The sequence below is a fragment of the Motacilla alba genome, chromosome 4, assembly GCF_015832195.1.
Source record: "Motacilla alba alba isolate MOTALB_02 chromosome 4, Motacilla_alba_V1.0_pri, whole genome shotgun sequence".
Classification (NCBI taxonomy): domain Eukaryota; kingdom Metazoa; phylum Chordata; class Aves; order Passeriformes; family Motacillidae; genus Motacilla; species Motacilla alba.
The window spans coordinates 29143315-29166055 of NC_052019.1; the positions used below are offsets into that span (position 1 = coordinate 29143315).

A 22741-nucleotide genomic window follows, 5' to 3' on the forward strand; every position below is an offset into this window, starting at 1 on the left:
TTTGCAACAAAACCACCAGTCTGTTGTTATGTAAGAAAACATTTCTTAGGCCTTTATTTACAAAAGCTTTAAAAACAAATACCCTCTGTTATGCAAATTATTTTTAAAAAGGACCGCCCAGTTACATCATCATAATTCAATGCGAAAAAGGTGTTTGATTTTTTGCTTTTAAGTACAAGATAAAACAGAGTACTTGGTGAACATCTGGAGATTTTTCTGCCATTGATTTCCGTGTCAAACACACGCACGCGCGCACACGCACAGACACACAATGTCACGCATCCCATCATTCCAGGCTAGTATTTAGCTATTCAATACCAAAAATCCTTCCTGCACAACTGCTCTGTATACATGCTATGCAGAGTTAAGAACATACTTTAGGGTCCTTGAAAACAATATATCTAAAATATATTGTAAGATATACTCAAAAATAAACTAGCATTACACTCCTCAGGTAACTTTATTAGCTGGAAGTTATTTATATTTTGTTGTCTTACAACAAATATCTGTAACATCTGTCTTTGTAACAACTACAAAAAGGCATGATTTAATTGTCCTTCTAATTCAATAATTCAATTAAATAGTGTTTTTCAAATCTTTGGGGTTCATCTTCAAATAAACTGACTTACAAAAATCATGAAATCAAGTACATAATAAATATGACTTCATAAAAAATATCTGAGATGTACATTACTAGGATAAAAGCCACGAGGTTAATCAAGGGAAATATGCCATTACAAGACTCCTACTTTTCCATTATCCTTCAACTCTCAGCTTAATGGCAAAAAGGCTAAAGTCATAGCTGTTCTTCTCCTGAAGGGTGTAAAGCTGTTTTTTCAAGCCTCTTTCCCCCATCACAGAGCAGTTTTAAAGCAGCAGGCCAACCAGAAGTTGACATGTGCAGGATGTGTTGGAAGATGACCAAACACTAGTAAAGTAAGAGCAATTACTATGATTTCAGTAGTTTGTTTTGCTTGAACAAACAGAGATTATGCAGCAAATAAGTCCCGTTGTGTGGGTTGAGATACCAAGAAAATACAGCTTGAAGCTGCTGAACTTGGCAGATGATTGTTTTCTAGCTGAGGGCAAAAGAAAAAACCAAAACAAACTTCAAATAAAACAGAGGATCTGAGTCAGAGTCGCTCTCTAAAGTGCAAATCTGATGGTCCACAATCTTGAATAGCTAAAATGCCTGCATACTGGAAAGAACAGACTTGAAGGGGGAAGTTAGTTATAATCAGAGCCAATTAATTTAGAGAAGGGAGGGGAAAGACAAAAACCTGGAAGAACGATGTAGGCAAGTTTACCAGAATATTCGTTATGATTCAACTTTCCCCTTCTCTCTGCCACACTGATCCTATACATGCTTCTTTACAAATGGGCTTAAGAGGCCAAAATGTAACCCAGAAAATTTTACGTATCAATATTAAGATCAAAATCTGTGATAGGAACAGTCAAGTTTAGTACATAGAAAGGCAGAAAAGAAAGTGTGCTGAGAAAGGGGGGAAAAAAGCCTTAATTGTCCAAGGGGTTCAACCAGAGATAAAACCTATATACAAGCATGTGGAGGTCAAAAAGACGGCCTTTCATTTCATGTCATGACTGTTTGTTGGCTTCTTCTTCATAAGCATTTCCTGTGCCATTCTGTACATAAGATGACCCCGAACCAAGACCATATAAGTGGCCACAATATTTGGCATCGTCAATGTGATCTTCAAAGAACATCTAAAAAGTGAAGAGACATGAATTACTGCAAAAGAAAAGGTTCTGTTTTAAGAGAACTGTAGAAAGGCTTTAAAATTACTTTCTTTTTAAATAAATTATCAAATCCCAGGGTGCAAAAGATGGTATAATTAGTATAATAAGACACTTAATCTCAATACATTATCACAATGTGCTATATGACACAATTATTTAAATCTGTCAAGAAATACAATCAGTCTTCCTGTGCACCTCTCCCAATTAAATGGCCAAATGCAATGTTTTCACAATTTTGTACTATTAGTCATCACTCACATATCTGCAAGAGCAACAAAGATTTTTTTCAATCTGATTTCTGTGGTGCCTCTTACAACAGGCATATGCTTAGCATCCATCATCAGTGCCCGTTCCCTTACCTCCCCTCAGTGTGTTGTTTTCACCATACTCTGTCTTTATGGAATAGAAATGTCCTGATTTATATTATATAGGTTTGAGGGTGGGGAAGATGAGCACAAAACCAGAGTTTAGAGAAATGCAGAAAGATGTATTTTCAGCTCCTCACAGAGTGAGACTTCATTTAATGAGGAACAGCAAAATTTTGTACCAAGACTGCATTTACATATTACAAGTCTAAATTACAAATGGAACCTTTCAGTGTAAGACAAAACAAAACCCATGATATTCTGATACTCTGCCTTTCAAATGGGTTTTCAAGCAGAAAATCACAAATTATCTTGCAAAAATAAGAAGAAACACATCCACAAACATTTTTCACCCTAAAACCTTCACAGCAATCCTGGACACCCCAGTGGTTCACATTCTGAGTCATCATCAATACCAGAAATCTAAGACAGGCAGAAAAATGCAGGAACAGAATGGATGCAATACACAATCTAAACATGGAGACCTGTATATATCACACAGGTCAAAACTTCTCCCTTCAAGCTCTGCTTTTAGCAGCACAGTCAGGACTGAAAATTCTGTACTGTAGGAATCAGAGACTTTAATTAAAAGTTTTGCAGCCCCCAGAAGTTCTTAATGAAATAAAACAGGTAGGAAAAGCCCAAAATAACAATTCTACTATTGTAGTATTGTTATTTAAGTATTCTTGATGGAAAGAGAAGGATCAGTAACTTTTTTGGCTGGCACTCCAAGACCCAGGAGGCAAGTTGCATCTCCTTCACAGCAATTACTAACAAAATTCTGTGCCTCAAAAAGCACTACAAAGTGAATTCTTTTTACTCAGAAATACATTTTTAAACACTGAACTCTGCTGAAAAGCTTTAAAAATCTACATTAAATATACTTCTCTCTGCTTACTACTGTCTTTTTATTCAGAAATGCTGTATTTGCAAAGAGTATTTAAGTACTGGGGGAAAAATTCATTATCAGTCCCTGTCTGTTGGCTTAATTAAGCAACTGTGTCACACTAAAAAGCTCTCAGAGATTTCTACTTCTGGTAAAAGCTTTTAGTAAATAAATTCAACCAGCTAGTTTGCCATCTAACACAGACTGCATCTCATTAAAGAAACTATCATGGGTTTGGACCTTTACTCTAGAAAGCTAACTTGAAAGGCCGTATCTTAAGCATGATTATTATATGCTTCCCTTTGTTTGCTTTGGATCTTCAAATTCAAGAGTGAAGTTTCACAATACTGGGCAGACAGCAGGTAGCTACACTGGCCTTGGATCATACCAGAAATTTAATGCTTTTTATTGCATCTCTAGCCCATGACCTGCTTGACAACTGCAACAGCTCTAGCAGAAGCAGAACAGAGTGCTAGGATGAGCAAACCAGCTTAAACCATCATTCTTTATTATTCAGTAGCTGTGTCACTAATATTTGTCACAATCTCGTGGTCATTGTCTCCTTCATATAGAAGGTTGGGTTCCAGAAGGTAGACTTCAGCATATAGTACTTAACATGATTAAATGATGAGGTTTGATATTGCCATCTGTTTTGACATGGTAAATGATACTGAATTGCTGGAAGAATGCCATGATCTGATGCACTGGAATTTGTTCAGTGCAACTGCTTTCCAGAAGAGGCTTGTTTGACATTTGATTGTTCTACTAATGCAAAATATCCTAATATTTTCCTGTTGTATGCAGACAAGTAACAAGGAAATGTGAAGCCTGTAAGACCTGACTGTCCTCGCTGTAAACCTTGAATTAACTGACCTTTAGGACCTTAGTTAAACTGAGCTTCACAGCAAGGAAAAAGAAATGCATGAAAATTCTCCAAAGCAGCCTGGAAGTCATTTAATATAGCTCTAGCCTGAAAGTTTAGCTAGAAGTGGTTCATCAATACTCCTTCCCCACCTCTCAGCCTGCTACAAGCAGCAGTACACACCAGCTGGATATTACACTGAGCAAAAGCACTAAAAAAAAAAATTTGACTTGAGTACAGTCACCCAAAAAGGAATCTGGCTTCAGCAGTTCATAAATCACTGCAGCAGTCGCCTAAAAAAAGGCACCCTGCAGAAGAGGTGAGGAAAAACCACCACCCCAAAACAAAACTTCACAAAAAATCCAGAAGTCAGGCCTAGGCTGGAATTGGGAAAAAATATTCACTCACAGCAGCAAAGCAAGGAGTCAGTAAGGCTGGTTCACACTTACTCGGGGAAAAATACAGGTAGTCTCATTTTTGTCAAGAATGGATTGAATTGAACCCTGAAGCCGTTCAGAGACCTCCTTAAATCCAGAGACTTATGAGCATCAGCAATTCCATATGACTATCACAACACATTACTATCATGAAAATAAAAGCAGTATGTCCACCTACTTCTCTCATTTTGAAAAAGGCCATTCCTGTGAGTAAAGAATCGGATCCTGCCTGATGCTGTGGTCCTATCCTTTCCAGCTCTAGCTGCTCAGCCACTTCTTGTAACCCACCCTGGAAAATAAAACGTTTTTGTTAAATGCTGAAAAGTTAAATTAGAACATGGAGCAGTTATATTTGGGAAAATCTGTTACACAGGCCATACAACCTCAGGCATATTTTAGTATCTGCACAGTAGCTGAAACAGTCATTATACTAGATAAATGCATAACAGAAGAATCAAAGTTTCCATATCAAACAGTATTAATATTCTCTGTCAGTATTGACTAAATGAAGTACTATCTGCAACCAACAAAACTAGTACTCCTTATGTTCCAGCTTCTCCACTAACCAGATGTCATTATTTAACAATTCCTTTAAAATTACTGTTGATACAATGGTTTAAAAGGACAGACTACAAGGCTGTAGAGAACACACAAAAGCTGCAAATCTCTCTTCTCTAAAACTTCTCCAGTTTTGAAGGAAATTTTCTTTTCAATAAGCTTATGTGAAAAATTATCCCCTTAACTGCAAAGTGACTAAAACATCATTTCAGTGTCCTCTCCAAAACAGTAATAGCTTCTATGTGTGAGAGCAAAGCTGTCAAAATTTGGTTTGGTTTTACACAGAAAACACTGATCAGCTGAAGGACAAACTTGTAATACTGTAACTGCAATCTTTTAATGCTGCGAGCACATGATTGTGCAAAGACTTTTTTTAATTCAGTAAGCTATAAAGCTACTGGCAAGACTAAGGCACATGCACATTCCTAAAGATCTAGAAAGATTAAAAAGAAAAAAAAAAAAAGACAGAACCTTTAGTGCTGCCATAAGCATTGAAAGGCAAAAATGTTGCACAGAAACAAGGCTTTTAAATAAAGAATGCTAGAGTTCACCTTCCCATGCACTCTTAACCTGTTTCACATACAGGAAGTGAAGCAATAAGAGGCAAAAGCATAACAGTCAAAATTAAAACTCAGAGAGCTACAAAGGAGTCCCAGCTGAAAATCAGATCAAACATTATGAAAATTCCTGTGAATCTTATGGCAACATGTTTGGGTCCTGGTTTTTGTTTAAAAAGATGAAAGCTTCAATAATAACATTCCCAAATAACACCTACAAACTAACAAGAAAGACTAAAACTAGCAACAGCAGTACTAGGTTGTCTTGAGCAGCAGAAAAATACCTACCAATACCTGATCACTGCCTCCACCACACTGCCCTGACCCAGAAATGAGCCCTTCCCCCATGCCCAGAAAATTATGTGAGGTGTCACAGAATAACCTCCATGTTAATCAACTCCAGAACTCATCCTGGCTACTGCAAAAATTCACTCTGTTCTGGCTGGAACCAGGACATTATCCAGTTCTTATTCTATACTATCCATGTCACATCCAAATCTTGTAACATCCAACAATATACATTATTCACACACACAAGTACAGGTATAAATTCTACAATCAATAGCCTTCCCTCTGAGATGTCTGTTAATTTAGTCCATTACTGTGGGTTTTATTTATCCTAGATGTCTTCCAGGGAAGGAAGGCTGGTGTGCTGTCAGCTCGTTGCAGGCTGCATCAGGAGATCACAAGTGGCATATGTGGACCACTCCATACTCGTTGGCCACAGCAGTTATGGCATCCAGAGGCACTGGCATTCAGCAACCAGTATTATACAATCCAACATTACAAACTGTTCTTACCCAAAAATCAAATCCCCTTGAAGTACACATCATCATATTTCCCTACCCCTCTGTGGGGAATGTGTACCCAGGCTCTTGAGTAAAAACAATCTCACAGATGGGTTAGCCTTTGCTTGAGGCAGGACTAATCCAAACTGTCTTCCCTAACATGTTGCTCATGTGCACAACTGCGATTTATCCCCTTCTGTGGTAAGTGAAGGTTTTGATTGGGCAAGGCCAGCTCTATTGGTAGAACCTCAGGTGTTAACTAAGCAGATGGCCTCTGCTTAATGGAGAACCCACTGTTAGAAAGTTCCACCACCAATTCCTTTCCATGTTTTTAACAGTCCATTGTACCATCTAATTTTCCCAGAGGCTGGTGCATGATAGGGAATATGATACACCCACTTCATACCGTGCTCTCTGGCCCAGGTTTATGAGGCTATTTTTGAAATCAGCACAGTCCACTTACTCCACATGACATCAGGGGCATGATGTGTGGAAGGGATTTTCCTTCAAACACCCAGACCAGCACTGGTAGTTGGGGTGCCAAAAGGATCCGTGCTTGGGTGCCAATCACTTCTGCAGCAGCTCAAACCCCTCTAAAAATACCAGGATCTTCTCTTCAACTGGGACAAAGCAGGCCTCAGATCCTTTGCACCCCCAGCTCCAGAACCCAGAGGTCAACCTCAAGTCTCTACAGGTCTCTTCTGACAGAGGCTACAGGAAGGCCATTCTCCCTAGCAGCCACGAAGAGCACACACTTCACACCTGGCCACCAGACTGGCCCAAGGGCTACTGGATGAACAATCTCCCATTTGATTTGTTCAAAAGCTTGTTGTTGTTCAGAACCCCACTTGAAAACATTCTTTTCCTGGGTCACTTGGTGTAGAGGACTTATAATTTGATTGTAATCTGAGATGCGCATCCTCCAAAAACCCACAGCACCTAGGAAAGCCTGTGTTCCTTTCTTGCTGGTTGGTGGGGATCTAGCTGCTATGTTGTTGACCACATCAACTGGAATCTAACAAAATCCATCTTGCCATTTTCCTCCTGAAAATCTGAATATCCTGGGTAGATTCCTTGACCTGACTTTGCTTTATGGCAAAACCAGCCCTCAGGTCAATCTGGATTATTCTCTTCCCTTTCTCAAAAACCTCCTCTGCCATGTTCCCCCATACAACGATGCCATCTATGTACTGCAAGTCTTCTGGAGCCACGCCCTTTTCTACTGCAGTCTGGATCAGTCCACGGCAAATGATGAGGGCTTTGTTCCCACTCTTGGGGCAATCAGTCCCAGGTGTACTGGATGTTCCTCCAGGTGAAGGCAAACTGTGGCCTGCACTCTGCTGGCAAAGGAATGGGAAAAAAAATGCATTAGCAGTATCAGTGGTGGTACCACTTTCTGCCTTGGACTCCAGTTCATACTGAAGTTCTACCATATCTGGTATAGTGACACATAGTGGTGGTGTGACTTCATTCAGGCCATGACAGTCCACTGTCAACAGGCCATATAGGATTTTTAAAGGGTGAGCATGTCTTGCTGACCACTCCCTGAGTCTCCAGTTCATGAATCATCTCATGGATGGAGGTCATGGAGTACCTGGTCAATACAGTTTTGTTGATAGTGCATTGCTGTGGTAGAGATTGGTACCTGCTGTTCTTTGACCCTGAGCAGTCCCAAAGCAGAAGGGTCCTCTGAGAAACGAGGCAAGTTATTCAGCTAATTTCCTCTGTCTCCACTGTAGCTATCCCAAAAGCCCAACGATGCCCTTTTGGGTCCTGCGGTAATCTACGTCAATGATACACAGAGCCTCTGTTTATCTCAATAGCGAAGACTCTGGTCCGTACTGGTGGGGCACGGGACATCTCTCCAGTTTTCTTGAGTCTTTTGAATCTGCAGTCTTGGACAGTCTTTCCACACCAAGGAGGTTGGTAAGGAGGAAAAGAGATGATCTTCCTATTACTGGAATCTCTCACCTGAAGAACTGGTTTTTTCCTTCCTTCATTGACATCAATGCCAAGGAGTTGGTGATGACAATGGTGTGCTCTGTACAAACGTCTGCCACATGGATTGTGTACAGTGGACCATATCTGTTTCTAAAGGAGACTTCCTGTTATTTGAATCCTTACGTATCACCTCCAGCACAACTAATTCTCTCAGGTATCTTTTTCCATGGCGTTCCATCTGATTGGGCACACCACTAGATCATCCATGAGAGAATACCCTTCTCTCACACTTGACACAAATCACCTCCAGAGGCTGAGAGTTTCTGTCCTCTTCCCAAATCCCCACCAGGATGCCAGTTGCTTGGTTTCACTACCATCTAGTTTCATATTGTGGGCCGTGATATTTCAGCATCAGAGCAGCCAGCTCATCTGGCACTTTCATGACTGGTGGCTGGAATCTTTTCACTTAGCTTACCCAGGGATAGGAATTGAGTGATTATCTCTGGTCCTGTCTCTTCCTCCTTTTGTGAGAGTTCTACTTCCTCTTTATCCCTCTCTATACAAACTGATTTGGACCTGGATTTCTTCTTCTGTGTAGGTGTGACTGTTACTGGCATGAGTTATTCTTCCAGTTTGGCTGTAGTTTGAGTGATCACAGCACCTGTTGATCTGCTTTCTTCCTCTTCCCCTAAGGGTTCTATCTTGCACTGGACTGTGTCTAGTAAAGAGTAGCCAGGGCCCGGCACACTTCAGTAAGTTGATTCTTTATGGAGTTGCCAGCATTCTTCTTGCAAATATTCTGTCACTTTATCAAGGTCCTGTAGTGATAATCTCAAAACATTGGAGGAGAGAATTTCCCCCAAAAATGGCCCACTTTATCCCACATTCCATGCTACTCATGACTGTCCTCCCTCAGACAGATCTCTGATTAACATTCCTAGAATTCTCTGTCCTGATTCTAGACACAGCGTTGACCATACTGACTCAAAACATGGTGTAGACCACACTGAGACAAAGCCAACATAGGAGCAAGAACATGTTTTCCTTAACATCAAAAAGAAATTTAAAATTCTCAAAAGCTATTCTAACAGGCCTGATGGAGAAAAAGGTAGTGAAAAGCTGGGCAAAGCTATCCTCCCCTGTTCGCACCACTGACTGGGTATGATTAGGAATGGACTCCCAGAGGTAGCACCCAAGGTAAGGGTAGGAGAGTAGCACTGAATACACCGAAGATCCCAAATGATCCTCATTGCCCTTGATGCTATCATGTCATAAATATGACCCCAGTTCATACAATCAACATACACCAACAAAGCAATCTGAATCTGAAAAAGAGCATCCTCATGGGCACATAGTACATCTATAGAAACACATACAGGCTTAGGTATAGACTCACACAATAGACAAAGCAACATTATGACCATTGGCTCTGAATCTAATAGGACAAATGCTTAGATGAAATTTGTTTCCAATCCACTCTGATTAGATCTCAATCCTTCATGCCCCACAATGGGTGCCAAATAAGGCTATCATGGTTTAGGAATTGTATTCTCCAAGTTAGTGTTTCCACTAAAATCCTCCAAACTACACTCACTCACTCAACCCGTCCCCCTCCCCTTTCCTGTGGCAGACTGGAGAGGAGAATTGGAGGTACAAAAAGTGAAGACCACAGTTTGAGATATGAGCTATTTACTGGAAAACAGCAGTGAGATAAGAAATCAAACAGAAACAGCAACAATATTAATGATAAAGTGTGCAAGAAGAGAAACATTGCTTGCCAACAGAAACACCTGATTGCTCCCTCTACCACACTACCCCAACCTGGAAGCAAGCCCTTTCCCCATGCCCAGAAAATTATGTGAGGTGTCACAGAATAACCTCCATGTCCTAGCCATGCCCCATCCTGGGGGCAAAAATCCACCCTGTCCTGAATGGAACCAGAACAGAAAAATATTAGGCTACTGAGATTCTCTTTCAGGTAAGAATTTTGCACTCCAGATAGGTATGCTTCACTCTTGCAAAGGACAAATTCTTGCCAAATTTTCAGAGTATCAACCTCCCAAGAAAAAGGCCATAGAATAATTTACATAATCACACCCCTACGGTCAACAGCAAATCTACATCAAACTCTCATTTCACGACGCAGTCACAGATCTTACTGTTCTTTACAAAACCCTGAATTAAAAACAAGCTTCCAACAAGGTCTACTAATCTAAATTACTTAGGATTACCACTACTATCAAAAGGTTTGTAACTGTCTACATAAAAAGCCTTTTTGACTGTAAGCAAGAGTTTAACCTATAATACATTAATATCTCAAGTCAACGCTCAATCTGCATGCTAGTAAAGTCATAATAACAGACTGTAAATTCACAGAGTACTTGATTCCACAAAAAAAGCATCAAACAGATCTCCAGTTTGGAAGCCTATTTCTCTTTCCAATGCCAAGAATATTTTTTGAGTGTGTGGGGGCAGAGAGTGTGGGACCTACAGTAGATCAGTGACTATCATACAAAAAAATAACTTAGACAAGTCAATAAAAGACAACTGCACAGCTGTTCAATTCACTGCAATTTAATAAAGATCAAAGGTGACACACATTAGGAGACAGCACATGCGTTTTTAGAGTTACAACACTAAATGTTCAGTAATTTGTTTCAGGCAGCTTCTCTCATTACAGTTCATGTCCACCATCATTTCATCTCTGGTAAATCTGGTGGGGTAAGATAGTCCATTTCCCTTCCCCTGCTGTCACTATCAGTCTGCAGATTTGGTGAGCAGATCAAAATTTACTGCAGGAAAGCTGACCTACATATTCAGCTCTAAAATAAAAAAAAATCACCCTTGTTCTTATGGTTTGCCAAAATAAAACCTGTGAAGGTTTTTCTTGTCTTCCAAAAAAATCTTGATGTCTCTAAACAATGCAGGTTACACACAACCATGCCTTAATTATGCCAGAAACTACAATACCCTCTTTCCCAAGCCCACTGGGAATGTCACCTCTGAATGGTGACATGGAACATCAATTTGTCACCTTTTCTATGTCACTAAATTTGGAATATACATTCTGTTCTTGCAAAGTGTGTCACCAGATAGGCACCAGATGCTCTACTTTGCTTCACTGGGAGTGCGAAAGTGAGGACTTTTTAGGGCAGGTTTCCCCCCACCCCTAATTTAAGACTCCTGAAATTTGGGAGCATTTAATTTTTACTCCTGGCCTCTTTGGAGAAGTGTTTCTAAGCTGTTCCCTAATACACAGCCATTTGCCCAGATGGTTATATCAGTAACAACTGTATATGAACACAGATAAGTATACTTTTCTAACTAACTGGAAGGGTGATCTACATTTTCAACATTAATTTGATTAACAAAGGATTCACACAATTTACTTTCCAAAAAACTAGGCTACTACTCAAGGTGACACACTCTGCTAGTTCATCTCAGAAAGAAACAAGACTATAAACAGCACATAGAACAGTAGTTCAGCACAATGAACTAGCAAGCCATTCCTCAGTTAGGATTTGATGTGTTCTCTTCTTACTGCAGGTTTTCATTAAGAAATCCTAGAGAATTAAATTACTTTCCATAAAAGCAACAAATCATCAATTGCCTCAGATGAGTGATGCAGCTCACTCCAGCAGCAGTCCACACTGAACAGCTCTTTGGCAGGTAAAGCTGTTAACAATGCCTTTAGTGTCTTTCTTTCACTTGCTGTCTTCCCCTTCACACACTTAGCTCCAGTAACCACTCATTCTCCAGTCCAATAAGGTATCCAAATTTTATGCCTGATAGAGTAAGCCAATGAGTCCTGCTGGCCTGACATGAGAGATTAGTTTCTAGTTCATTTTTTTTCCTAGAAGTCACATGTTGTCCCTTAACATATGTTGATGTTTATCTTTGCTTATTGGGCCACCTGAAACATTCTTCATTTCATTTCTCTTCCCAAGACACTTCCACATCATCTTCTTGAAATTACCTCAGCCTAGATGACTGCAGTTCTTTAGTGGACTGCACAACGAGGAAATAAGAGTATATAAGACCCATCAATTCTTATGGCTAAGAAAGTGGAAGAATTAATTCCAAACATGGGTTTATCATCTATCAACAAAGTATTGTAAATACAGTTTCAACATGGTATTTTTAACTGGCAAGCAGTTACAAAAATTTATTCATGCTCTTGTTGGCTTCTAACAATACCTTTAATATTAAATATATAAAGCTTGAGAAAACAATGCTTAATATGCACCATAAAAGCAAAAGCAGACAAAAATAGAGAAAGTGTTTTTAAGTATTCTGTCTCCAAAGACAAAATTTGTTCCAAACCATTAGCAGATTACTTACCTTCAGATTTTTGCAACTCTTCATAAGATATTTTACATCATAGATGACAGGGAAAAACAATCGCAGTATCTCAAAGAAGTCCAGCTCTTCCTCAGGTAAATTGGAGTTTGTCAGGATCTTGATTAGATAGCCAAAGTCATATCCACTGCAAATTAATAACAAAAACAATGTAAGTAAGTGACTTAGAAGTATCCTCCTCACTTCAAGATTTCACTGCACTCTGACAGGAAAAACAACAACCTTCAAGACTTCACTGCCCATTGACAGGATATTCTTCTTAAATTCAATGCAATTAAGAACAACTTCTATGAAAAAACCCCTAAACTTCAATATGAACAGCCCCATTGCAGATTCCAGAGAAAACAATTTAGTCTGAAAGAGGCCAAGATGCAAAAAGATCTGCCTACAGGAGTTTCTCCAAACCCCAAAATAAGGTAGGGCTGCTGGGTCTTCATCTGATAACAAGGACTTCCACCAGAAAGACTCCTAAGCACGTTTCTTTCACACAGACTGGAGTTTCTCACTACAAATTGAGACAGACAAACACTTCTGGAACTCTTGAAATCCAAAAGATTAATGAGCTTCCAGAGCCAATGCATGTTTATGCCTGGAGGCAAGTCTAACCCTCAATAACAAAGAAGAGGAATTGTCTTTTAACTTTTCCAATTAAATCAGCACACAGACAACTACAAAGTTTAATAGCTTGTAGGCTATTACTCTTTCTGGAGGCAATGACAGAGTAAGGTGGAAAAATTTTTGTGTGTATATGCAAGTCTGCAGGAGGCAGGAAGGTAACTGAGCAGTGCTCATTTGTTAGAAGAAACAGTGGTATTATAGTGTGCACATGGTAGAGAGAAGAGTTTAGGAAGGCTTCCTCCTCCATAGCTTGACTGAATAAAGGGGACATAGGAATGAGGCATGGCAGTAAATAGGGAAACCACATACTTTTACAAATAGTTATGAGAGGAAACAAGAGGTTGAAGTACAGGAAAGACAGATACCAGGTATTAAAGCAAGCCTGAACTCCATAACAAAAAACAGTGATGACAAGTTATGCTTTTTCTTAGGAGGGCAGTGATTACAAACCAGATTATTCATGATCTGACCATGAAACTCACCTGCTCTGATCCCTTGTACTTGCAGGACTGCTAATGCACGAAACCAAATGGAGGAGTGATACTTTCTCTTCCATGCTATTAATTTTGCATTGAACCAGATCAGTTCCTATATTTTACTGACATACAATTTAAAATGTGCCTGAACTAACAAAGAAGATGAAAACATATAACAGGGCTGCCTCTACTGAAGGCTTTATCAGTTCTGCTATTTAAGGAACCTTAGCATAGAGCTGAGGGATGATTCCAGTGAGCAAGTGGCCACCATAGACTCCAAATTTCCAGTTTAAGACTTTGTGTTCATTCTTGATTATACAAGCGTCATACTCAAAACCAAGAATTTTTCAATTTGGTAAATACTGGCCAGGATCTCTAACTGTGAGATAAGCAATAGAAAAGACAAATCAGTTAAGAGCACTATACCACTGATCCTGCAGATATTTAGGATCCACAAAAAGCAGTGACTTCTGATGTACGCTCACCAGCTTGTGCAAGCTTCAGCTTGCACATTCAATGTGTAAGTTTACTTTTTGAACCATTTTTATACAATAAGATTACCTCTGACATCTTTATACTATGAGTTTCTAGACAGAGAGTAGAAAAATCTTCAACATACTGGGGCTAAATGGATTGTTTGCTACAAGTCCATTAATACAAGATATACAATACCTATAGACTATTGCAGCTCTCCCATGGGAGTTTCTAGTGCTCTAAGCAGAAATTTTAGGTTGAACAAATCCTGCACTGCATCTGGCACTTTGAAGCTGTGCTGGCCACCCTCCAATCTCCACAGCAACAGCCACTGGCCAGGGAGCAAAAGAGCCAAAGATAAAGAAGGATTTCAGTTGACTCTTACAAAGCAAAAACTGTAGTAAACTTGGCAAAACAGTAGCTTGGAAGTCTAATTTTATTAGATCATTTGAAGAGGGAGGGAAGTGGTGGGAAAACCCATATCAGCATAAAGCCCTCTACAGAAGAAGAAAAGAAAAAGCCACATTAACAAAAAAGGCTGTCCAAAAAGATGCAAGAAACACTGCTCAGGACTATGGAGACTTACTCCTTCAGAGTCTGCAGTTTATTAACACAATGAATTCCTGATATTGATCATCCTCAAGGCTCAAATAACCAGTCATATTAAAGTGAAAAAACCCGTATTTGTGCTACTCCTCTTCGAAAAATTTTTTGACCCGTCTTCAAAAAAAAAAAGTGTATTAATACAAAATAATAGAAAATAGATGCCCTCAAACATTTCTAATTTCTTTAAAGAAGTACTTAAAGAAAAGTCAACATTCCTTTACGATTTATATTGAGAGAGAGCAGGCAATTAAAAATAGCAATTTTGATGGACAATTACATATTTTTTTAAACTTGGAAATTGTAGCAGATCCAAGCTTGCAGACATAAAACCTGCCACTCCAATTTAAGACTAGGATAGATATACTAAAAATTTGAGTGGCCACTGCTGAATGCTAAGAGAAGGCTAAGAAAGTCCACAGTGAGCAATTATGTAATTACCTGCTCATTAAAGAAGTTTTCTTCTAATCCTCTAACAGTGATTAGTGGTTGGTTTACACCCTGAAGCACACAGACTTCCTTGCCTGAAAAACCTTGCACCATTTCTAATATAATCACCTGAAATTGCTTAGCACAGCAAGCCACAATCTGTGGAGCTATTCAACACAAGCACTCACTCTTACAGACATTTGTTTTGTTTATTCACTGAATATGGACACCTCTAGGCAAAAAGACAAGAGTAGACATCAAACATGCCTCTATTTCTTCCCCTTACTATTAAGATAGAATTCAGATAGCCAATTAACAAACACCAAGCCTCTGAAATAAATCAGAACGTGCAAGAGCTGAGAAAGCTTTAGTTCATTTTATGATGCTAAAAGAAATGAGCCAACAGATTAAATTTTACTGAAATCAGTTAGACACAAATGGTTATTGAAACACATTAGGTTGGAACTTTGCAGTATCCCAAAAACATCTGATTTTTGTTTTCCAAAAAGCATGTTTTCACAGACCCGCCAAAGGTAGACAAAGGAGGTAGCACACAAGTGGACACTCAAAACTTCAGCAGAGCAGGCACAAAATCAGCATCTGAGCTGTTCCTTCCTAACTGGCTAGACTGTCAAGTACTCACAGCTCTTTTGCCTGTGATAAAAAAATCACAAATTCAGGGCTTCCCCTTTCTCTCTCATTAATTCAAATACATTTTAACATGCACACACACAAGATTTGATGGAAGTCATCTATGAAGTTGCAATATACAAGAATTGGTGACAGTGCAAATATTTCTTCACTCGTATCTGACAGAACTGCATATCTCGAGATTTGCCAACATGTCAGGATGCCAAGGCAGCTACATCAAATGCAGAGATAAAAAGCACACTAAGAGAACTATTTAAGAAGCAAAGAGCTTGCAAATGAACTGCATACAAGTTCAAGGAAATCAAAGACTAGAAAATTAAAACCAAACCATATCTTCTTACTCTGAGAAAGGAGTAATTCCCTTCTCCCACTTACTATGGGACTCAAATTTAAGAGTTAGTAGTACTTTAAGCACTTTAGGGTAACAGAGGCAATAGGAAAGTCAGCAAGTACCAAGCACAGCTTTATCAGTTGTCAAAGAACTACTGCATGGAGAGCCTAAATGGAACAAATTTTCAATTGAGCATCTTACTGTGTAAGTTTCCACTGATAGAACATAATCACAATCAAAAGTGTATTTAGAAACAACTGTTCACTATTCCTTGTAGTACATTTTATATTACCCATGCTCATTTAGAGCTTTGCATAATTTTGGTTTCCTCAGAACTTAACCCACCTACTCCAAGGTTTTCAGCTCAAGATAATATCAACAAGGTGTAAAAAAGCACAAAAGCTTTAAACACTCTAATAATCAGTATCTGACAAACATGTGCTGAACAACTGTCTTAAGAAAAGACACTTTCAGTCAAATCTACAACAGAAACTCATTTTAGCACAGATGAAACTGGACTTCTATTAAGAAAGCCGTTTCAAAAACCCTCCATAAGCTGCACCAGTAAAAAACGGCATTATTGCACATGGCTTGCACTACACTTTGACCAGCCTATTAGTCAGGAATTACACACACTAAATATAATTATGCTATAGAAAGAATCTCTAGTATAGAAATTGCTCATGGATACCTTATACTGGGCCCTTAGCCACCAGGCAATATTGGAAAAACACCAGTTTGAGGCTGAAGCTGCTTCTACATGGCATCGTCTGCTGAGGCACCAGTTACACGCATAACCTGCCTCCCCTTCTCTTGAACTATCCAAGTCATATCACTGTAGTCAAGTGTAAATCACAAATATACACATAAGAGCCCATAATACTGTGCTTAGGAAGTTGAAAAAAGCTTAACTCCAATTTGGCTTTTGTAGTTATTTTGACAGAATTTAAGGCATTCTTGTTACAGTATTTTTCCCCAGGGCGCTACTCTACAGCAAGATATCAAGAGTAAGATTACTTCAGAGTCCTACTGTGAGTCAAAACAGCTGTTAAGTGGAAGATGGAAGTGACAACTGTCCTCAGAGGATCCTTTTTTGTTTAACTGTCTTTTCTTTTAAACCTTTCTGCTTTGGAAACTCAGCCTAGCACTTCTTTGTACAAAACAAATCAAAACCATGACTTCTGCAAAAATGTTATATGCACCCTTCTGCTACTGTTACACATTCCTTGCTGAAACAATTCTTATTTTTGAGTTTGTTTATTGCATAAATACTTCTCTAATTCCATTCTTTATCTTTTCCAACTATTAATACTTATGGATGAAGAATTTTTTATTCTAATTTCATCATTTACATACCACCCACCAATACAACCTGAGAGATACAAATGTTTTAGCTGAGACTAGTTTGCTTACAGTCTTGTTCATTCGCTTTACCTTGCTGACTTCCTTAGAAGCCAGCATTTAAGACACCAACTCAAGGGCATTACATAGCAATAAGCCTTTAAAGTCACTGTTGCTTGCAAAAATTCTGGCATGCAGTTAGCTAAACAACTACTGTGTATGTTTTTAAAGTGTTAAATCTTATTAACACTCAACAAATCTTTTGTATTATGACAGTCTCATAGAGATTTAGCATTCACATTTCTATTTCTACTTGAGAGATTGACTCCTTTGATGGAATAAGCAGTAAAATATATGCGTAAGGCTGATGAAGCATCTCCTTCTGAGCTGAGTAATTTCATCTGCTTGGATTAGCAAGAGATTAACAACAAATTTAAGAGCGCTTTATAGACCTCTTTACTGATAATTCTCTCCTATGAAACAGACAATATTTCCTCAAGGATTGCTCAGGAATAGTTTGCTTTTAGTAATGTTGCTGTTATTACTTGCACGTGTACAGCTCCACCTACTGGTTTAGCAGCTTCGTGTTTTTCAGCCTCACAATTCTCTGGTTACTGCATAAACACCAAAGCTAAAAACACCAGTACAACCCCCTGTGCCATCTATTCTTCCAATACAAAATGGTGCTAGAGGTATTACAGCAGAAATATTTCCTCAGTCTTACCAACCAAGATATGGGCTACATACACAGCATTTAAACTCAGGGGATGTGAAATCCAAGTTGTAGAATTCAAACACCCATCAGATGTTGAAACTTCAAATACTTAACATGAAGAATTTACCTATGAAAGGAAAGCCACTTGACTCCTTCACACAATACAACTCCAGATGTCATGAGCAGTTCTGCAAAGTACTGTGTCTCAATTCCTTCTTCTTCGTGCTTTTTAAACTGGATACCAGATGTTGTCAACAGTTCAATAGAGTCCTGAGCATACATATCTTCTCTAAAAACAGAGAGGAAAAGTAAATTTCCAAAATCTACAAGCCTCAATGTAAGTAACATTTCTTTTTTGCTATTCATTCCACAGACTAGGAACAATTTAACTTTCTTCTAGGTTAATTACAAAACCAACCATTTTTCAGGGTTTTTTTAAACCTTCATTATCACTTTTTTTTAAACCTTCATTATCATTTTACTATTTTCAGCAGCTCCATTCTTCCCATCTTCATAAAAAATTAGTTCCTGCTCCTCTTCTAGTTATCTATAAACACCCTTTTGCAAGCCTACAGGCGAAAGTGCATCTATAGAATTTATTTGGTAAAATAACTGTATAAATCACTTGAATTGCAACAAATTAAATGTAACAGTTGAAGCACTAACACATAACATTGCAGAAATACGAGAAATACAATCCAGATCCCAGTACTGAATTAGTTCTGTAGAAAATATTTCTCAGAAGTTTTTTGTGATTTAAGCTTATGTAAATGTTTAGACATGTATTCATAAAAACTTTTTTTTCAGTAAAACTGGAAATGCAGTACTTACTCCATTTAGCAAAACCTTTGCTAACTTTTTCTGTCTAAACTCTTTCTAAACAATTTGTTTCAACCTTAAAAGCCTATTTTGGATGTAAAATTTAAGAGGATGAAATAAAAATTCCTCTACCTTTTTTTTGACTCCCTCCTACCTCTGTGTTTATTCCCTTTAACACTAATTTTTTTTTTTTTTTTTTTTTTTGCAATGTCTGAAGAATTTCATGCTGAAATTCATGTTTTGGAGCTTATTTTCTCCCTAAGTTTTATCTGTATCATCATTACAAAAACATGGAATGGTTAAATGAAGAAAAAAAAAAATAAGAATGTAAGTACTTAGAGAATGAAATTCACTCTACTGTCCACAACATACTACTCCACAAAGTCTCTGCAGTGTATGGTTTCAAATTTTAATAAAAAACAATCAAAACAAAAACACAAGAAAACATAGACAACCAATATATCAAATTTGACTATTAGTTTCAGTCATAGACCTGTATTCCTTATTCCTAAGAGCAAGTCATTATTCTTTAGCACATAGACATATATCCTCAAGATGTGATACAACTTTTTTCCTCGCTCCCACACAGCTGCTCTTTAGTTCTCCAGCTTTGAGGCATCAGCTTCTCAACACCTGTCTTTCTCCATAGCACATAAAAGAACCCATCCAAAACAAACGCACCATTTAACAAAAAGGGGGTTTCATTCTAGTTGCTGCTCTGTACTAATCAGGTGCATAGTATGATTAGAGATATATTTAAGCTCTTTAAAAGCACACTAAAACAAGACCTGGCTGGAACCGCACACACACAAAAAAAATTACCTTCTAGGAACAACAAACAGCTGTTTTGCTTTAGGAGGAGAACACTTGGCACAGTGCCACTTCCCAAAAGGATGTTTAGAAACTGACAAAAATAAGTAAGTTGTCCATCCATGCAAAAAAACCCCAGATATATGAATTTCTCATGCAGTACTTACCAAGTTTATATTTTTCTATAACCCCACCATCAACTAGTAACAAGGTAATTTGGTGATTACCTCTATGTTGCCTTACTAAGCTGTCTTATCTCTGCAGCATCTGGCACAAATAGATGGAAAACTACTTTTGGTTTCGTTATTTGATATTAAGTAGACATTTGAAGCTCAGAAAATAAATTAAGCATAGCACAGGCCCTTCTTCATAGATCACAGTTTGGAAGTTATTAATTCCTTTTTCTCCCATAATTAGTAGGATTAGTATACTCTCCTAGTTAAGAAAATGGGTAACTTTCATCCAGCATTCATATGGCCAGGTAAGTTCAGAGATACCAAAACATTAAATCTGTGCTTAGTTTTCCTTCAGGAGACAATTCACACAAGACAAAATAGAGCATGTCATTGCTCAGATCTAACTGATGTGTGACAATCCACACCACTGCTTGTTTAAAAGACCACAGAGATAAGAGAGGCAGCAGCAGTTTTCCTCCTAAGAACCCAAACTACTTTGAAAGCAAGTCTTTTCATCTGCAGAAAAAAATGAAGGTCTGTTCTCTAAACCTCCTTTGCAGGCTGTGAATTTAACTCATGTATATAAAGTTGTCCAGTTCTCAACTTGTAACACAACTGCCAAAAACCCCAAGGCTTAAATGTGTGAGAAGTGTTTGTACTGATATTCAATTCAGTAGATAATCAACATATGAAAATCTATCAGACCAATTATGTTTACTTCAGAAAAAACAAAATCAAGATACTAGTAACTTCATCCACCACCAGCTAAAGATATAACTGGAGCACCAGATAAGCTTTTGATCCCCCTGAAAAAGTGAGGTTTATGCTTAAAAAGTTTTATCACTGATAAAAATCACATTTTGAAATAAAGTCCATGGTATTATTCTAATACAGTAAAAGTCAGCTTGCTTTTTAACCACCACTTTAGACAAAATAATTCAGAAATATAACATTTGACATACTTTTTTAGTCACTTCAGTAACTTTACTTTTTTTTTTCTTGAAGTGTTGGTATTTTTCATTTAAGTATGTAAAGAAATGATATGTGATTTCTGTAACAACTAGTAAGAGTTAAACTAAGCTAAGGCAGAAGCACTCTAAAATGCTTGACGTGAAAACACGGAGCTAGCTCTTGCACTAAGTATAAAATGCCTTCCACAATTTTTTTTTAAACTGCTTAACATTTTTGACCAAATTACCAACAAGAAGACAGACTGCACAGAAATGAGGGAAGAAAGCACGTTTGGCTGACAAAAGCTTTTCTTACATGAGCATTTATGGTATTCCAGTATTACAATCAGATAGATAATGAAGTTGCTACAGTATGTATACATTTTCAATAAGCCAGAAACATACGTTTAGCAGCACAGGAACTGAATACTTACGTTAAGTTAAATTTAAAATTAAATTGCCAAGTTGAAGTTCCTGGAGGGTATTCTCCTTGCTCATTCATAAACGTCAGTCCTAGTTGAATTATTTTTAGCAAGTCGACATTGCAGCGTAAGAGTTGGTACTGATAGTCTGCGTTGCTTCTGAATTCTCCAATAGGCCTTGCAACTACTCCTGGAAATTCCGTGTCCTGCCAGAGCAGAATATAAACTTGAACACACAACAACCATACAGATCTAACCATGTCATAGCTGAAGGGTACTGTGTGCAAAGTTAACTTTTAAAAAGATAAAAGATTAGGATCCAGATGTTCATGCAGCTCTGATTCAACATTAAGATTTCCTTATGCTTTCAATTTAAAAGGAAGAGCAAGTTTACCGACCTCAGCTGAAGTCACAATTTTTGCAGTAATTTGCTAGACAGACATCAAGCACCCACTTACCATAGCTACATAGTTATACTTCCGTATAACCTGACGAATTTTCTTCATCTCTTCATCCAAGTTACAAGCCCAAACTTCACAGATTCTTTGGCTATGATCTACGGTAGCTGCTGGCATAGTGGGGGGCTTTAGAGACCATACATCAAAAGTTACGCTTGACCGAGGATTGGTTTCATAAAGAGGACTTCAACTGTTTATTTTTTTTAGCCTAAGAGAAAAAGAAAGCAAAGCATGAAAGTTAGTTCTTACTTTTAGTTTATCTGAAGAAAAAAAAAAAAAGCTTAGGCACCACATCCACGCTTTACCCTCGCAGATTTCACAAAAGCAGGACAACATAGCCACCAAAACCACAAGAATTTCGGCTACGCGAGCTCAGATTACCATCAGAAACTGAACCTCTACAGTTTCGCTAGCGACTGTGTCCTGCACCAGGGCGGCAAGGCGCGCTAGTGACACAGATACCGTAGACACCCGGCTCCCCAGGCGCCCCTGCCCCGCGCCTCGGAACGCCGCCTTCCTGCGGATGCCCGCGCTGCGCGCAGCAGGGAACGAAGCTCTGGGCAAAACGGAGTCACGGCAAACCCGGGGGCGCCGCGGGCGGCCTCCCGAGGCGGGAGCAGCTCCTCCAGCTCCCAAGGGCCCCGCTAAACCAGCGAGCGGCGCGCGGAGCTCGACACACGGCCGCCCGGGTCCCGCGCGCGTGAAAGGCCCCGGGAGCGCGCGGAGGAGCCGCGGAGCCCGGGGGTCCCGCAGGGCTCGGTGCCGGAGCCCCCGCCCGGTGCCCGCGGCGCCGCCCCCGCTCACCGCTCGCGCTCCGGCCGGGCCGCGGCGGCTCTGGGAGGCCCCGCGCGGCCCCCGCGAGCCGCAGGAAGCGCTGCTGCCCCCGGCGCCGCCGCCGCGCGCACAAAGCCATTACATCATCGCCGCGCGCCGCGGCCTTTCCCCGCTCCCCTCTGG

General features: G+C 39.1%; 1 protein-coding gene across 3 annotated transcripts; it reads right to left on the reverse strand.

The window, feature by feature from the left end:
• Positions 1-23: 23 nt before the first annotated feature.
• On the reverse strand, positions 24-22714 carry CNOT7 (CCR4-NOT transcription complex subunit 7). Of its 3 annotated transcripts, XM_038135140.1 has the most exons (7): positions 22589-22714; positions 21785-21992; positions 21339-21532; positions 18277-18438; positions 12494-12638; positions 4487-4597; positions 24-1725 (listed from the first exon to the last, which is right to left on the reverse strand). In XM_038135140.1, exons 2-7 carry the CDS (start codon positions 21899-21901, stop codon positions 1597-1599), a joined length of 858 nt encoding a protein of 285 aa, XP_037991068.1. In that variant the 5' UTR covers positions 21902-21992; positions 22589-22714; the 3' UTR covers positions 24-1596. The 3 variants fall into 3 exon arrangements, with proteins under 3 accessions (XP_037991068.1, XP_037991066.1, XP_037991067.1); XM_038135138.1 differs by lacking the exons at positions 24-1725; positions 4487-4597 and adding an exon at positions 4604-7551; XM_038135139.1 differs by lacking the exons at positions 24-1725; positions 4487-4597; positions 22589-22714 and adding exons at positions 4604-7551; positions 22166-22299.
• Between the last annotated feature and the right edge of the window lie 27 nt (positions 22715-22741).

What these genes read in the sequence shown, in the direction of transcription:
- CNOT7 (XM_038135138.1), bottom strand. Translation starts at nt 21,901, where the DNA reads ATGCCAGCAGCTACCGTAGATCATAGCCAAAGAATCTGTGAAGTTTGG. An exon ending in AATTTTAAATTTAACTTAAC is followed by an intron (nt 18,439 to 21,338) that starts GTAAGTATTCAG and finishes CTCTGTTTTTAG; the next exon opens with AGAAGATATGTATGCTCAGG. An exon ending in AAGTGGCTTTCCTTTCATAG is followed by an intron (nt 12,639 to 18,276) that starts GTAAATTCTTCA and finishes ATTAATTTGCAG; the next exon opens with TGGATATGACTTTGGCTATC.